The sequence below is a fragment of the Neopsephotus bourkii genome, unplaced genomic scaffold (assembly GCF_033783945.1).
Source record: "Neopsephotus bourkii isolate Nb327-2 ecotype Australia unplaced genomic scaffold, CSIRO-AGI_Nbou_v1 NB_1768, whole genome shotgun sequence".
Lineage (NCBI taxonomy): Eukaryota > Metazoa > Chordata > Aves > Psittaciformes > Psittacidae > Neopsephotus > Neopsephotus bourkii.
Window position 1 is genome coordinate 780,742 of NW_026902242.1, and position 13,704 is coordinate 794,445.

A 13,704-nucleotide genomic window follows, 5' to 3' on the forward strand; every position below is an offset into this window, starting at 1 on the left:
TCAATGATAAAGAGAGCTGTAGGAAATCTTACTAGCGTGCTGAGGAGATAGCTCTCCCTTGAACATAAAAGCTTCAATGACTCAGCATATTAAAGGGTCACTGCACTTGGCTTTCACAAGTAATGAGAAAGGAAAACAACCCAAAGAGCCCATAATCCAAAGCAATAAATCATTAACTAGTAGACAATGACAAAGCAGCCCGACTCAGCATATAAACCCATTGGCTTCCTTCAAAAGCGTCTTCAAGCTACAGCCTGAAGGAGAAGACTTTCCCAGTCCTTATTCTGACCACAGGAACATGACTTTGAGGCTTTGCTCTGCCTGGATTTTCATCCTCCTCCTCCCTGGCCTCTCAGATGCAGGGAAACTCCTAGTATTGCCCATGGATGGAAGTCACTGGCTTAGCATGCAGCCACTGGTTGAAAAGCTCAGCGAGAGAGGACATGAAGTGGTGGTGCTTATACCAGAAGTAAGCTGGCAGATGAGAGAGGCACAGGCCTACACAGTGAAAGCATTCCCAGTGTCTTACACACTAGAAGACTTGGATAATGGCTTTTCTGAGTATGTTGCCACCCACCTGAAGGACCTGCCTTTCCCACTGAACACCCTAGCACTATACAACAGCTCAGTACAAGTTTTCCAACTACTGTTTACTCAATGCAAGAACCTATTCAGCAACAAGGAGCTCCTTCAGTACGTGAATCAAAGCAGATTTGATGCTCTCCTAACAGACCCCATCTTTATGTGCGGGCCACTGCTCGCTCATTATTTTTCTCTTCCATACGTGTTCTTCATGAGAGGATTTCCTTGCAACTTACACTATGATGCTCCGCGGTGCCCAAGTCCTCTGTCCTACGTACCCAGGCTATTTACCTTCAACTCTGACCAAATGACTTTCTTCCAGAGAGTGGAAAATGCACTGATTTACCTCCTGGAGCCTGCGTACTGTAACGGTTTCTATGAAACAGCACTAAAGTTTGCTTCTGAAGTTCTTCAGAGAGATGTATCCCTCATAGACTTCGTGGACTCTGCTTCCATTTGGCTTCTGAGATTTGACTTTGTGTTTGAGTACGTCAGACCCGTGATGCCCAATATGGTCTTTATTGGAGGTATAAACTGCGCTCAGAGGAAACCACTGCCTAAGGTATGGGTTGTATAACTCCCAATCATACATTTGCAATGAAATGTGATGATGTCATTTCAGGAACTTCAGGGGGTTTGATGTATTTTATTTTCTTTCACAGTATTAATTTATTTATAATGAGTTCAAACAACCAGGATTTTGCCATTAATTTCCACAGGCTGAAATCAAATTACCTTGATAGAGGCAGATAACTTCTGTGAATTAGTAGGGATTTTCTGACAAGTCCAACAAAACACGGGCTTCATCTACCATTCATCTTCCGTATATTATTCATTAACCAGGTTTTGATTTCATTTTCATAGAGTCTGACATCTATTTCTTTCACCTGACCGTAAACCGAAAGACCATGCTCTGAGAATTGGCTTTTGGTTTTCATTCCAGGCTCAGCAAAGTCAGTTAATTTGCTTTGGTTGTGGTTTTATGACATATGGTTTCCAAACTAACTGTGTTATGTCTGTTTGTAGATCACACTGTAACATAAATGCCATGTTGAAATGGGAAAAATTAATCTCAAATAGTGAAAAGGTGAAAGACACTTGCACGCAAAACTCAAAGAAGTTTTCATACCTATTCCTTGACTTTTGCTTTTATCAGAATTGTTCTGCAGGATTTAAACATAATAGAGAAATTTAAATCTCTTTTGACAAAATCTCTTTTAATACTTACTTTATAGTCTCTCAACCAATTTGTAGCACTAGACATTTCTTCCTAGGCACAAAGCAGAACATACTCCCTTCTGAACAGGCGTCACACACTATCATTGCACAGTTGCGGTACAGCATATTTGAGCTCCAGGGCTTTTTCTACTATCAGATTTCTTTTATACTCTTCAACAGACCTGTGCAGAGCCCACTGCAATCAATAAAGAGCAAGTCAAGTGAAGAATAATATTATAAATTGGAATATTAGAGCAATATTAGAAGGCATTCTCTCACCTTAGGCTCAAAAGTGGCACTTTGTGATCTAAGAGGCAAATTCTTGCTGGTTGCATGACAGAAATCTCTATGTCTTGAAGGTCTCTGAGCTGCAAACAGTTTGTAAGCTTGCTACATGGGCAGAGCATTCCTGTCGTTATTGTACAGCTGGCATTTCATACTAACACATGCCATTTGGTGGAAATCACACTTTCCAAACCTGGACAAACCTTGTGTATTCCCCTTATCTTCACCCTGCCCTTTCCTAGCTATATTTTCTACAGACAGTAGAGAAATTCCTCCTATTTCACTTGGAGCAGTGCCCAGCAACAAGGCAGTAACACAGTGTAAACAAATGTGAAGTCAGTCATATGGGAGAACAAAACCAACTTCTTCCTACACAGTGGCAAGCCTTGGGTTGGTCCTTACTGTTCAGAAATCTAATCCTATGAAAACAGGAGATAGTTCTTCAAAACCTAGTAGCCCATTGCTCAACTGACAACCCCCCTCCCCCCCCAAAAAGACAGCATGGCTGGGAAAGGGGGAGAGAACTGAAGGTTCAAAATGAGGTGTCCTTTTTCAGATAAGGAGCTTATTCCCTGTTAGATACAGCAGAAGGAGGGCTCCTTTATGCTACATCTGACATGGAATACCTATGTGGAGCTGAAGGCAGCAGGGTGCTGAGGAGCTTATGCTTTTGCAGAACTGAGTGTATGTGTTTTATCCAGCATAGAGCTGGGAATTCAATCCCAAGGTGTCTGACCCTCCTGAGTCGTAAGTATGGTCCATAGCCTGCAGTCTCACAGGGAGTGGGAGAACATGCCACCACATGAGCCAGCGGGAGCTCACTGACTGAGGTAACCACACCAGCGGGATCAGGCTGGATTTCCTCGTGTCCTGCACTTTGCACAGCAGCAATTACATATTCATTAACAGACACAGAAATCCAGTTGCCAAGTGTGGCTGGAGGCTTCATACAGGGCACGGAGGATATCAGACAGAATATCTGGCCTGAGCAGAGGTCCTGTGCCAGTGTCATCCTCTAATGACTCCAGAAGTACCTGAAGGCTGGCACAGAAAGCAGTCCCTCCTTATGTGGACATTGCAAATGAACTTGGACTATGAGCCCTGAGACACCTTGATGAATATCTCATCCTTATCCAAAGTGAATTCAAAGTTGCTTTTTTACAGCTCATAAAACAAAGTTCATGTGATTTGATCAAAACAAAGTTTGGAAATGTCACCTATAGCAACATTTCAAATTTGCTCCTGGCTTCTTTGGCTGATTTCTTTAACATAAAACAACCATTACTTATTTAAACAACTGGTAAACTGTAAACCTTAAAATAACCCTGGATTTAAATACATAGTTACTCAAGTAAAGGAGAGGCGTCATTGAATAAAACCCTCTGGTTTGGATTAAAAAAAGAGGTCATGTTCTGCAGCCAGAACATCGCTCTGCTCATGAACCAAATACGAGGGTCAGTTGGGGGCGGGGGGGGCAATATTCAAGATTTTGATGAATGTAGAGGCAGTTCAGAGCAGCCTGATATCAATCACATCATCTTCCATTTGTGACGCTTCTGTAAAGGATGTTGAGCACGTTTAAAGTTGACAATGCTGCTCATCTGTCTTATATTGCAATGGCCAAATACACACCATCAGACAAGTAAAACCAGCCCAACTTTTGAAAATGAGTTTAACCCTCATACATTGTACATCTTCAGTGCACAGGATGGATCAACCTGAAACAGCTGCTCTAACCAAACACTTCATCTCACTGTCCTCTTCACTTGCCTCTTGTCCACATCCCTGTGCCAAACACATTTTCAAGGGGAGAAACTAAAGAAAGCTGTAAAACACGGTTCTTTTGCCAAAAAGTCTCTGTATCAAATGAAACTACTGCCTTGCTTTCCCTTCCTGTAGGAAGTTTGTCTTCTGTTTAAATGAAAATGCCTTCTCTAAGGGGAGTCTAAACGCACAATACGGGACAGAAGTCTATGCACAGAAATGAGAGTATTATATCTACAGATGTCAAACACGGTGCCTTGCAAAGGTTGGGAAATATTCCAATTACAGTTACCTGGGCAGCCTTAAATATCACTTTCTGTTAGGATGCAGTCTTTCATTTCAGGCTCTCATACTGTCATTTTCATATGACTTCTATTTATGGCTTAGGAAGCAGCTGCCCTGGAATTAGGATCTGTCTTCTGTGATTTGCTTAGCTGCCTACTGCAAAGACTTACTTTCCAGCTTGCAGTTCATTGCTCTTATGGGTTGTTTTTCCTCTGAAGTCCTGCTAGTCAAACAACATATACATACTACCTTATCCTGTGCCAGCAAATGTCAGTGTATCTCCATAGCTATGTAAAATAGGCAGGTTCACCAGCCTGCATTTGAGTGACATTGGGTAGCATCACAAAAAAGGACTGCGTTCAATTTACACAAGGAGTCCTCAAAGCCCAATTCATCATCTAGAAACCTGGGCAATCAAATCACATCATCCATGTGCTCTTGCATTTGAGCTACTTTGGGTGACATGGTTTAATGTGAGGTGCCCCTGTCCATGGCAAGCCAATTGGAACTAGATGGTCTTAAAGTCCTTTCCAACCCTAAGTATTCTATGATTCTACGATTCTACTTGTTCCTCCTTGCACGAGCCAGAGCATAAGGGGGTGAGCAATCTAATCTAACTACAAAAGAACAAATCCAGTACATGACATTAACCCTTACAGGCTGCCTCAACAAACAGTTTGCTCATAGAACATCCCTCTTACTTTAGTGCCACCCACTGTGCTGCTCAGGTTAAAAGAAATCCACACTTGCCCACCAAGTCCAACTCAGAGATAAGCCATTTGAGAGACTCTTCCAGCTGGAGCAATCACAGGGGGAAGAGTAAGCACACCTGCACCCAAACTCTTCATCATGCTTATGGCTTATAGTCTCAACTCCTCAGAGGTGCTTGCATGACAGTGGAGAGCTGATGCATAGCTGCAACACTCCTTGCCATCTCAAACAGACACCTGGAATAACCCACACAAGCTTTATCACAAGGGATACTTTTAACAACAAAATGAATCTGCAGTCTTGGGTCACTCAAGCTTCAACCTTGTTTATGTCCTTCAGCGTCCAGAGAGGAAGCCTTTCCTCCAAGGTGGCACAAAGCTCTCACTCTCCGAGACCTCGTGTCATAAACTGCTCTGCTGCTCATCTGCACACACAACATTCTTCAAAACTAGAAGTGGTTCAGGTGCCTTCTGCTCCTGCATAATGAACAGTAAACACCTGTAAGCCTACTTTGGTAGCTGTGATACATTAGTAAGACATGCAGGTTTGACTGCTTCCAGGGGGTGGGAATATATCAGCCTTCTACATAGTGGTTAGGTATTCTCAGTTAGGCTAGGCCATAAAAGAAATGGTGTTGCAATTTCCATTTATTCTACTGTGTATATTCTAAAGGTTGCTTTTTGAAATCAAAACCAGGCTTATTTGCTCACTGAGTCCTTACCAAGTCAATGGTATTAACCACAACTCTTCCTACAAGACGACATTCCTCATCCTAGTTTCATGAAGGAGGCAACGTGCTGCCATACTTCCAAGCTTAAAAATTAACAGAATACAAAGGAGGGTGTCTTTTACTGAGAACAGTGTGCTCACCTTCCCTGATATATGAGCAGTTGCATCACTGAAGGCTTACCACAGCAATGTTAGGAAGTTAAATATTTATCCCTACCATCAATAAATTCCCTTGCAAGGATCTTCATATAAAAGACAGTGTTGGATACCTCTAGAGCAGAGCTCTACAGTTTCCTTCCACCAAAATGGCTCTCCCATTCCAGTGTTTCTATCAGCATAGTGGGATATTTCTTCTTCTGATATCATCTTTAACCTTTGCTGAAGGTGGAAAGATACTGGTGATACCTCAGGATGGAAGTCACTGGCTCAGCATGCGCCCAGTAGTGGCAAAACTCCACCAAAATGGACATGAAGTTGTTGTGGTTGTTCCATCAACAAGTTTGCATCTGAAACCAAAGGAGCCTCAGAATTACACAGTGAAATTATATCCAATGCCTTACACAGAGGACCATTTAGCTATGGCGTTCAAATCTTTCGTTGATGCCCATTTTATTGAACAATCTTTTTTGAATATGATTATTACAATGTACCAAAGCATCTTAGAAATATCCAGGTATTTTTTCAGCAACTGTAAGAGCCTCTTGCTCAACAAAGACATGATGCAGTATCTGAGAGAGAGCAAATTTGAGGTAGTTTTGACGGATCCAACTCAGATGTGTGGACCCTTAATTGCTGAGCACCTTTCAATTCCTTCTGTCTACTTTCTGCGTGGATTTCCTTGTGGTATGGATTCTGATGCCACCCAGTGTCCAAGCCCTCTTTCCTACGTCCCCAGATTATTCCTCAATAATTCAGATAACATGACATTTACTCAACGGGTAAAGAACGTGCTGGTCCGTATGCTGGAGTTCTTTTACTGCAAGCCTTTCTTTGCTCAGTTTGAAGAACTTGCAGCTGAGGTTTTCCAGATCAAAGTGTCAACTGCAGACCTTCTAAGCCGTGGATCTGTTTGGCTGATGAGATACGACTTTGTGTTTGAGTTCCCAAGACCAGTGATGCCCAACATGGTTTTTATTGGAGGGATAAACTGTGATCAGAAGAAAAATCTCTCTCAGGTATTAAACTTTATCTTGTTTCTATTTAAAAGGCAAGAACAGAAGTGTTTAAGCATCCTTACATCAAAACCTAACCGGCAACCTCTTGGTATTTAAAGGTAGAAAGCTAATGAGAAATCCTACATAATGCAGAAAGGTTATTTCCTAGTATCCAGCATTCAAATGATATCATATCCTGGCAAACCTAAGCCTTAGCAGATGTGAGAATTTAAGTGACATGTAACTTTAATGCAAATAATAAGCTCTCTTGTTGAACTGAAGCTCACACCAATTGTGGTGAGATGGGAATTTTCCTCCCCAACAGAAGCCAGATTTGTTAGCTTCCATTTCATCTCAGTTTCTTATCCCATATCCATGCCTGAAAGAGCTGTACTTGCATCCAAAGCCAGTCTCAGAAGACGCAGCTATATTGCTCTGAAAGAGTAGCCTGAGGAACACCTGTAAGCACAGTCTGCTCGCTGTCTGCCACATGGTGTCCTCCTTTCCCAGCTCTCTCATGAGCTGTCCATTCATACTTCCATATAGTCATTCTCCTTTCACCCACGTCGAGGATTATAGGATTTAAGATTTTAGCTTTTCATCTTGTAGCTAGTTCTTTTTCTGTCACCCAGATTGATTCATTTACACCTACGTCAAGGGGTCAGTATCTAATCCCCAAATTGTATCCTTCCATACTTTTATTGGTTAAGTTGTAAGCATTCCTGGGTATGGATGTCTTCTGTAAATTCCCATTGGGTTTTTGAGTACGAAGCAGGTCTCCGAATCAAATACAGCATATCCTATAGCAGCTGAAAAGCAGGAAAGGGATATTCAAGTATTGGAAATTGTGAGTATCCCTAAAAGAGAGTAGTGTGGAAGAAAGCCCTAACACCTTCCCCTTTTGTCCGGATAGGTATGTTTAGTGCTGTCTGAAGTGTCAGAGCCAATCCTCTTACCAGGACAGTCTCTGGTGCTACTTAGTTCACCCTAGGTGTTCAAATGAAGGACAAGGAGTAGCAGTTGCTCACAAGGTGTCTTTCAAAAGGATATGGAGTTAGGAGTGGGCAAGTATGCAAGGCCAGGTTGGATAGGGCTTGGAGCAACCTGCTCTAGTGGAAGGTGTCCCTGCCTGTGCTAGGGGGTTGGAACTGGATAAGCTTTAAGGTCCCTTCCACCACAAACCATACTGTGATTCTGTGACTCTATGGCTGCTGATCAGATATTAAAGACCCACGCAGATGTCTGTAAGTGCCCTACATGAAACATGCATGACTGTCTATCTTAATCTGTTAATCTAGCTTGAAAGCATCTTCTTTTAGTGTTCATTTGAGAGCTTTTTCAGAGGTTATGAGCAAGAGGTCTGTTTCTGTGCATCACCTTCTCCTGAGCTGTTTGAAAACTTCCATTAGGTTAAATCTATGTTGTAAATGATTGATGTAGTGACAGTGCAGGGGATGGATCTGGCTGCTCTTTTTGGGGGGCAGGTTCTCAGTAAGGTCAAAACTTTCCAACCAGACTTGAAAATAAACTTGCAGAAACTGCATGTGAAAGAAAGCTGCACTAGTGATGTAGAGCCCTGAATGTCCTGGAGACTCAAATTGTATCCCAAAGGCACCTGGATAAAACTTATAACTGGATATAAAACTCATAAATTTTTACGGTGAGAGTTATCACCAATATAAAACCCCAGCAATTTAAAACTGGAGAAGGACCTGGACCCACAGAGCTCATGAACTGTCTCAATCATGAACTGAACCAACACTGGCCATGAACTCGTGAGTTCATGAACTAGAAACATGTTGTGAGTCCGTGTTATCTGAGGTACAATGGTGAACTGTTGTTTTGCAACTTAGTTTTATATCCAATAGGATAAGAAGTTAGGTGGGAGGGATACATACAGATGGGGGAAGATGTTCTGTTGGCTACTTGCATCCAAACAATACATGTTTGCATCAATGAAAAAGAGAAGTCATTTTCTTCAGTTGTACCAACTGGTTTGGGTTATTGAAAAGAAAAACGGAAAACATAGAACTAAGGTACCTTAACATTGCTTTCTCATATTTATCTCTTTCCTGCAAGTTATGTTTCACTGTAAAATCTTCATTAGAAAATAAAATACTTAAAAAATACCAAATTACTACACTTGGTGACAACTCTGTTAAGCTTCAGCCTTCAGTGTCAGCCATCTCTTCCTTTCAGAACAGAAGAGACGGAAAAACTTGACTACTAGAGGGAAAAGAGTCATTTTAGTGTGCTTTTTGTACACCCACTACTACCATATGGGGTCAGCAGGGTTTCTGGGCATCCACTCTGTATGCATTTCTTTCATGGATCCCCATGCACCTGAGAGCATGTTGTCAGTACATGTCAGCAAAAGTTGCTGGGTTGCTAAAGGTAAGAAGTGTCATAAGGCACTTTGAGAAGGCTGAGGAATAGAGCTGTTGTTTCAGCTTGCCTGAGCCAAGCGTACAATAAGGGACACATCTTTCTTGTGCTTGTGCATTTTGAAGTGCAAACATCACCTCATCTTTTACAATCATTACTCACCAATCATTGGTTTCATTGCATGTGAACTTGCGAGCACCTGAAATGCAGAGGCAAGTTGAAAGGGCAGAGTTATGATAAGAGTGCCAGGTGGGGTGTTTGCAAGGGTGGAGCACAGCTACAAAAGCTTGCAAAGCCCCGCTGGGCTCTCTAATGTGCGAGTTCCTATCCATTCAACCTGCAACATGCTGGTGGCAGTGCTGCTCGTCTTCTTGTGCTGCCTGAGTCCTGCCGCTGCTGGGAAGGTGCTGGTAATCCCTATGGAGGGCAGCCACTGGCTCAGTATGAAGGAAGTGCTGGCTGAGCTGAACAAGAAAGGGCATGAAATAGTTGTTATTGCACCAGAGAGCAAAATGCTGATTGATTCCTCAGGGATATATGAAATGAAAAGTTATCCTGTACCTTTCAAAACGGAAGAGATGCAAGAACTTCTGCACTCTCTTAGTGCAAACGTTTTTAGTGACAACTCTTTCCTCACCAGGTTTATGAATACTTGGAATAACTTCAAACAGAGCTCTGACATGTTTCAAGCTTCCTGCAGTTCCTTACTGTACAACAAAGAGATGATGAAATATATTGAAGAAAGTAAATTTGATGTCGTCTTTACAGATCCTCTGACACCCTGTGGACAGATAATTGCCTTGAAATTTTCTATCCCTAGTGTTTTCTTCTTGCGGGGCATCCCATGTGCTATAGACATTCACGCTGCTCAGGCGCCGGACCCACCATCCTATGTCCCACGCATATTCTCAGTCAATACAGACCACATGACGTTCTCTGAGAGAGTGAAGAACTTCCTGATAACCCTTTCAGAGACTTTCACCTGCAGTATGGTATTCTCAGGATTCGAAACCCTGGCCTCAGACTTCCTACAAAAGCCAATGACAGTTACGCAGCTTTTAAGTCATGGGTCCATTTGGCTGAAAAGAATTGACTTTGTCTTCGACTATCCTATGCCTATAATGCCCAATATGATTTTCATTGGAGGCATAAACTGTGGCCAGAAGAAACCATTATCTCGGGTCAGTAACTGGCTGGTAACAAGGGAAAAAATGTGGCAGTCACTCACCTGCACGGTCTGAGTGAGGGTTAATGATGTGTTTGATAAGAATGTTTCTTACCTAAAGACATAATTTAGAGCAACGCTTTCTTTATAGCAAATCTACATGAAAAACAGACCAGAAGAGCAGAATGGGATTCCACCTCCTTTCCTTAGGTCTGCTCAACATGGAGATTTTGTTCAGCAAGGGAATCACGTGCTATGTTGTGTTTAATTCCAGCTGAAGTCAGGTACATTAGCTGAAGTCAAAGGCTAATATGTTGCAGTGAAGGTTGTTATAACAGATTCCGTCACAAAACCTAGACAGCTGAATTCTCAACTGCATTTTTAGGAGATGCCCAGTTTGGATAGGGAAATGTTGCTGGGTGGTTGCTTAGGTATTTAAAGGTACACATGTGATGTATGTTAGCTTGGTGGTGCTCATCGTGTGTGTTAGGCTCTTGCTGCATGTGATGCCTATTCTTGCTTGTGCTCTAAGTAAAACAGCCTCGTGTGAAGCCAGAGATTAAGTGGGAAAGGAGATGCAGGAGGAGACAGCTCTCCTCAGCAAAGGAGGACTCTGAAGTTAGTGTCACCCAGCAGTTTCAGCAATAAATCACATTGTTTCCTAGAAAGGATAAAGTTTTCTCCTTTGTGATTGTTACTTAAAAATAGACAGTCTCTCCTCTTTTCTTCCCTGGGACTCCTTTCACTTGCCAGCCTTCCCTGAGTCTTGGGGAATGGATTCCTCCTGCCTAATACAACCCTTACTCTTCCCCCAAATTCACAGGCCTTTGTGAAGAGGAGTGAACAAAGAACAGATTTGCATTTCACAAGCCTGGCACATCTTGCCATCAACCCCACGTGGTCACTTTCATCAGGGCAGTGATTTTTTCTATCTGTTCTCTCCATCAGAGCTGCTTAATGGCTCCTCAGGGACAAACCCAGGCAGAAGCTCTGGGAAGGTAGAATCGTGCCTTCAGACAAGGGCATGTAGCAGCTCCAGCTTCAAATCAGCCTCTCCTCTAAAGACAAAACTTACTCTCACTCTCATCTTGCTCAGGAGCAGTACTTGTCCAGGAATAGTAATTATTGCAAGTATTGGTTCTTCAGTCCTGGTTTCTTCTTGTCTTCTGACTGTGCCTCTGAATCACACAGTAGGATCACAGGGCAGAAGGAAATCCTGTGGCTCAACAAGTTTATAAAAGTACTTGTTAACTACTCAGACATGGGATCTTACTTTTAGCTTCTCATCTGAAGTAGTATCAGCACCTCTTGCCATTTAAAATCAGTTCCTGGCCTGGAACAAGACGGCTGTTCCTGGCTACTTCTGTGCAGTCTTTCCTGTATTTAATGAGGTACAAGGGGAACAGAGTGGCTTTTCCTTCCTATTGCTCCTGGAAGAAAACAATAAGTGATCCAGAGATGAGTCAGGATGAGAACAAAGCAATGTAATGGATGACAACATGGATTTGGTGGCTTTCCTTTGCTGATGCAAGCCTCTGCTGCAGTGTTACTTTACTGCTATAAAGTGCTGCCTGGTGTTTTACCTGGCCCCACTGCTGAGCTGTATGTAAATCAGAGAGTGTCTCCTTTAGGATTTGCAGAGATAACATGCTGTATAGTGCCAATGTCTTATAATGTGAAACATAAACTCACAAGCATTTCAGAACAGTTGTCTCTGAATACATCCAAATCCTGCCTGGATGTGTACCTTGGCAAGGGCTTCAACTAGATGATCTCCAGAGGTGACTTCCAATCCTAATGATCCTGTGAAAAGAAGGAAAGCAGAAAGCATCTTAATAGCTGCTTTCAGCAAGCCGAGTTACTTCCAAGTGCCAGCACTATTCAAAGAATTGGGATTTCTTCTTTCTCCAAGTCTGATTTTATTATCAGTCTCACATCAACCAGCACAGGGAATCAATCTGAAAGGACCCATTTCCCCAGACAAAGCCCAGTTCTGCCCAACCCAGGTTCAGTTATCAGGTTCCCTAAATGATTCATCAGTGCCTTGAATGGTTACTGGTGACTGGTTTTTGCTGGAAAAGCTGGATCATTAAGGGGGAATGTAGGAATTTGGCAAGGGGCTGGCTGTTGGTCTACTTAAAATCTGTTAGGTCAGTGCTGTTGAGTACACTTTGGATTTCTAGGAACATGGCTCACATAAGTGAATACAGCTCCTTAGTGTCTGCGGGGGTTTTGGTTTTCCTGTCTCTGTTTTGCTTGGCCAGTGCTGGGAAGCTGCTGCGTGTGCCCATGGATGGGAGTCACTGGCTCAGCATGCACTTACTGCTTTCAATGCTCAGCCAGAAACAGCACCACATTGTCACTGTCGCACCAGAAGTAACCTTGAATGTGAAGGCGTCCGAGTATTACACTCTGAAATGTCCGAGTATTACACTCTGAAAACATACCCAGTGCCTTCAACTAGGGCAGAACTGGGAGCAAGGATGCGTGCATTTGCAAAGGATCTTTTTGAGAGAAGACCTTTTCTTCAGAGAATTACTGCACTTTATGAAAAGGCTCAAGTCATCTCTGAGCTCTACGTCTCCTCCTGTAGCAGTTTACTGAACAACAAGGATCTGATGCAATATCTGGAAGGGAGCAAATTTGATGCTGTTCTCACGGATCCTGTTGTACCTTGTGGACAAATACTGGCTCTGCATCTCTCTATACCATCCATTTTCTTTCTAAGGGGACTCCCCTGCAGCTTTGATTTGCAGGCTACTCAGTGTCCAGATCCCTATTCCTATGTCCCAAGAACATTTACAGACAACTCAGACCACATGACATTTATCCAGCCTGTGGAAAACTTACTTCTCAAGGCATCAGAATCCTTTCTTTGCAATTCTGCCTATCTACCATTTGAACTTCTGGCCTCAGCTGTTCTTCACAAACCAGTAACAATGAAGGAGCTGTTAAGCCATGGATCCATTTGGCTTAAAAGAATGGATTTTGTTTTTGAGTATCCCATGCCAGCGATGCCCAACATAGTTTTTATTGGAGGTATTAACTGTTGAAAGAAAAAGCCATTATCTCAGGTCAGTGATTTCTTTGATATTCTTTGAAGGGAGAATGCTGTTTCCAAAGGTTGTGTGTGTGTATGAGTTTGTGGGATTTATATGAGCCGTAAGTGACACCGTAAAGACAAAGAAAATAAGTGAAAAACTGGGTTGATTTGAATTCTCTCCCACTCCTGCAGCTACTTATCTGCAGCATTAGCAGGATCCAAGTTTTTTTTGCTTACACACTTGTTTCCTTTGGGCTACATGGAAGTAGTACATCACTGCACTCTTGCAAATGATGCACACACAACCAGTGGGGGTGATCCCTGTCTTACTGTCTGCTGCTGATGTCTGCCAGGTTGTTGAACCCTGACAGAGCAGTATTGTG

At 42.6% G+C, this 13,704-nt stretch overlaps 1 protein-coding gene and 1 long non-coding RNA gene across 3 annotated transcripts in view; one reads left to right on the forward strand and one right to left on the reverse strand.

The window, feature by feature from the left end:
- The first annotated feature begins 217 nt into the window (after positions 1-217).
- Positions 218-13,704, forward strand: part of LOC133226063 (UDP-glucuronosyltransferase 1A1-like) — a 28,615-nt gene continuing 15,128 nt past the window's right edge. Inside the window, exon 1 of one of the 2 annotated variants that reach the window (XM_061379197.1) lies at positions 218-1,144. In XM_061379197.1, the coding sequence (XP_061235181.1) occupies positions 299-1,144 (846 nt within the window). In that variant the 5' untranslated portion in view covers positions 218-298. Of the gene's footprint in view, positions 1,145-5,835; positions 6,750-13,704 lie in introns of those variants that run through there. The other variant, XM_061379194.1, reaches the window with a different exon arrangement.
- On the reverse strand, positions 6,750-9,997 carry LOC133226071 (uncharacterized). The gene is made up of 3 exons (XR_009729397.1): positions 9,675-9,997; positions 9,451-9,577; positions 6,750-7,528 (listed from the first exon to the last, which is right to left on the reverse strand). It is a non-coding gene; the product is annotated as an uncharacterized LOC133226071 (long non-coding RNA).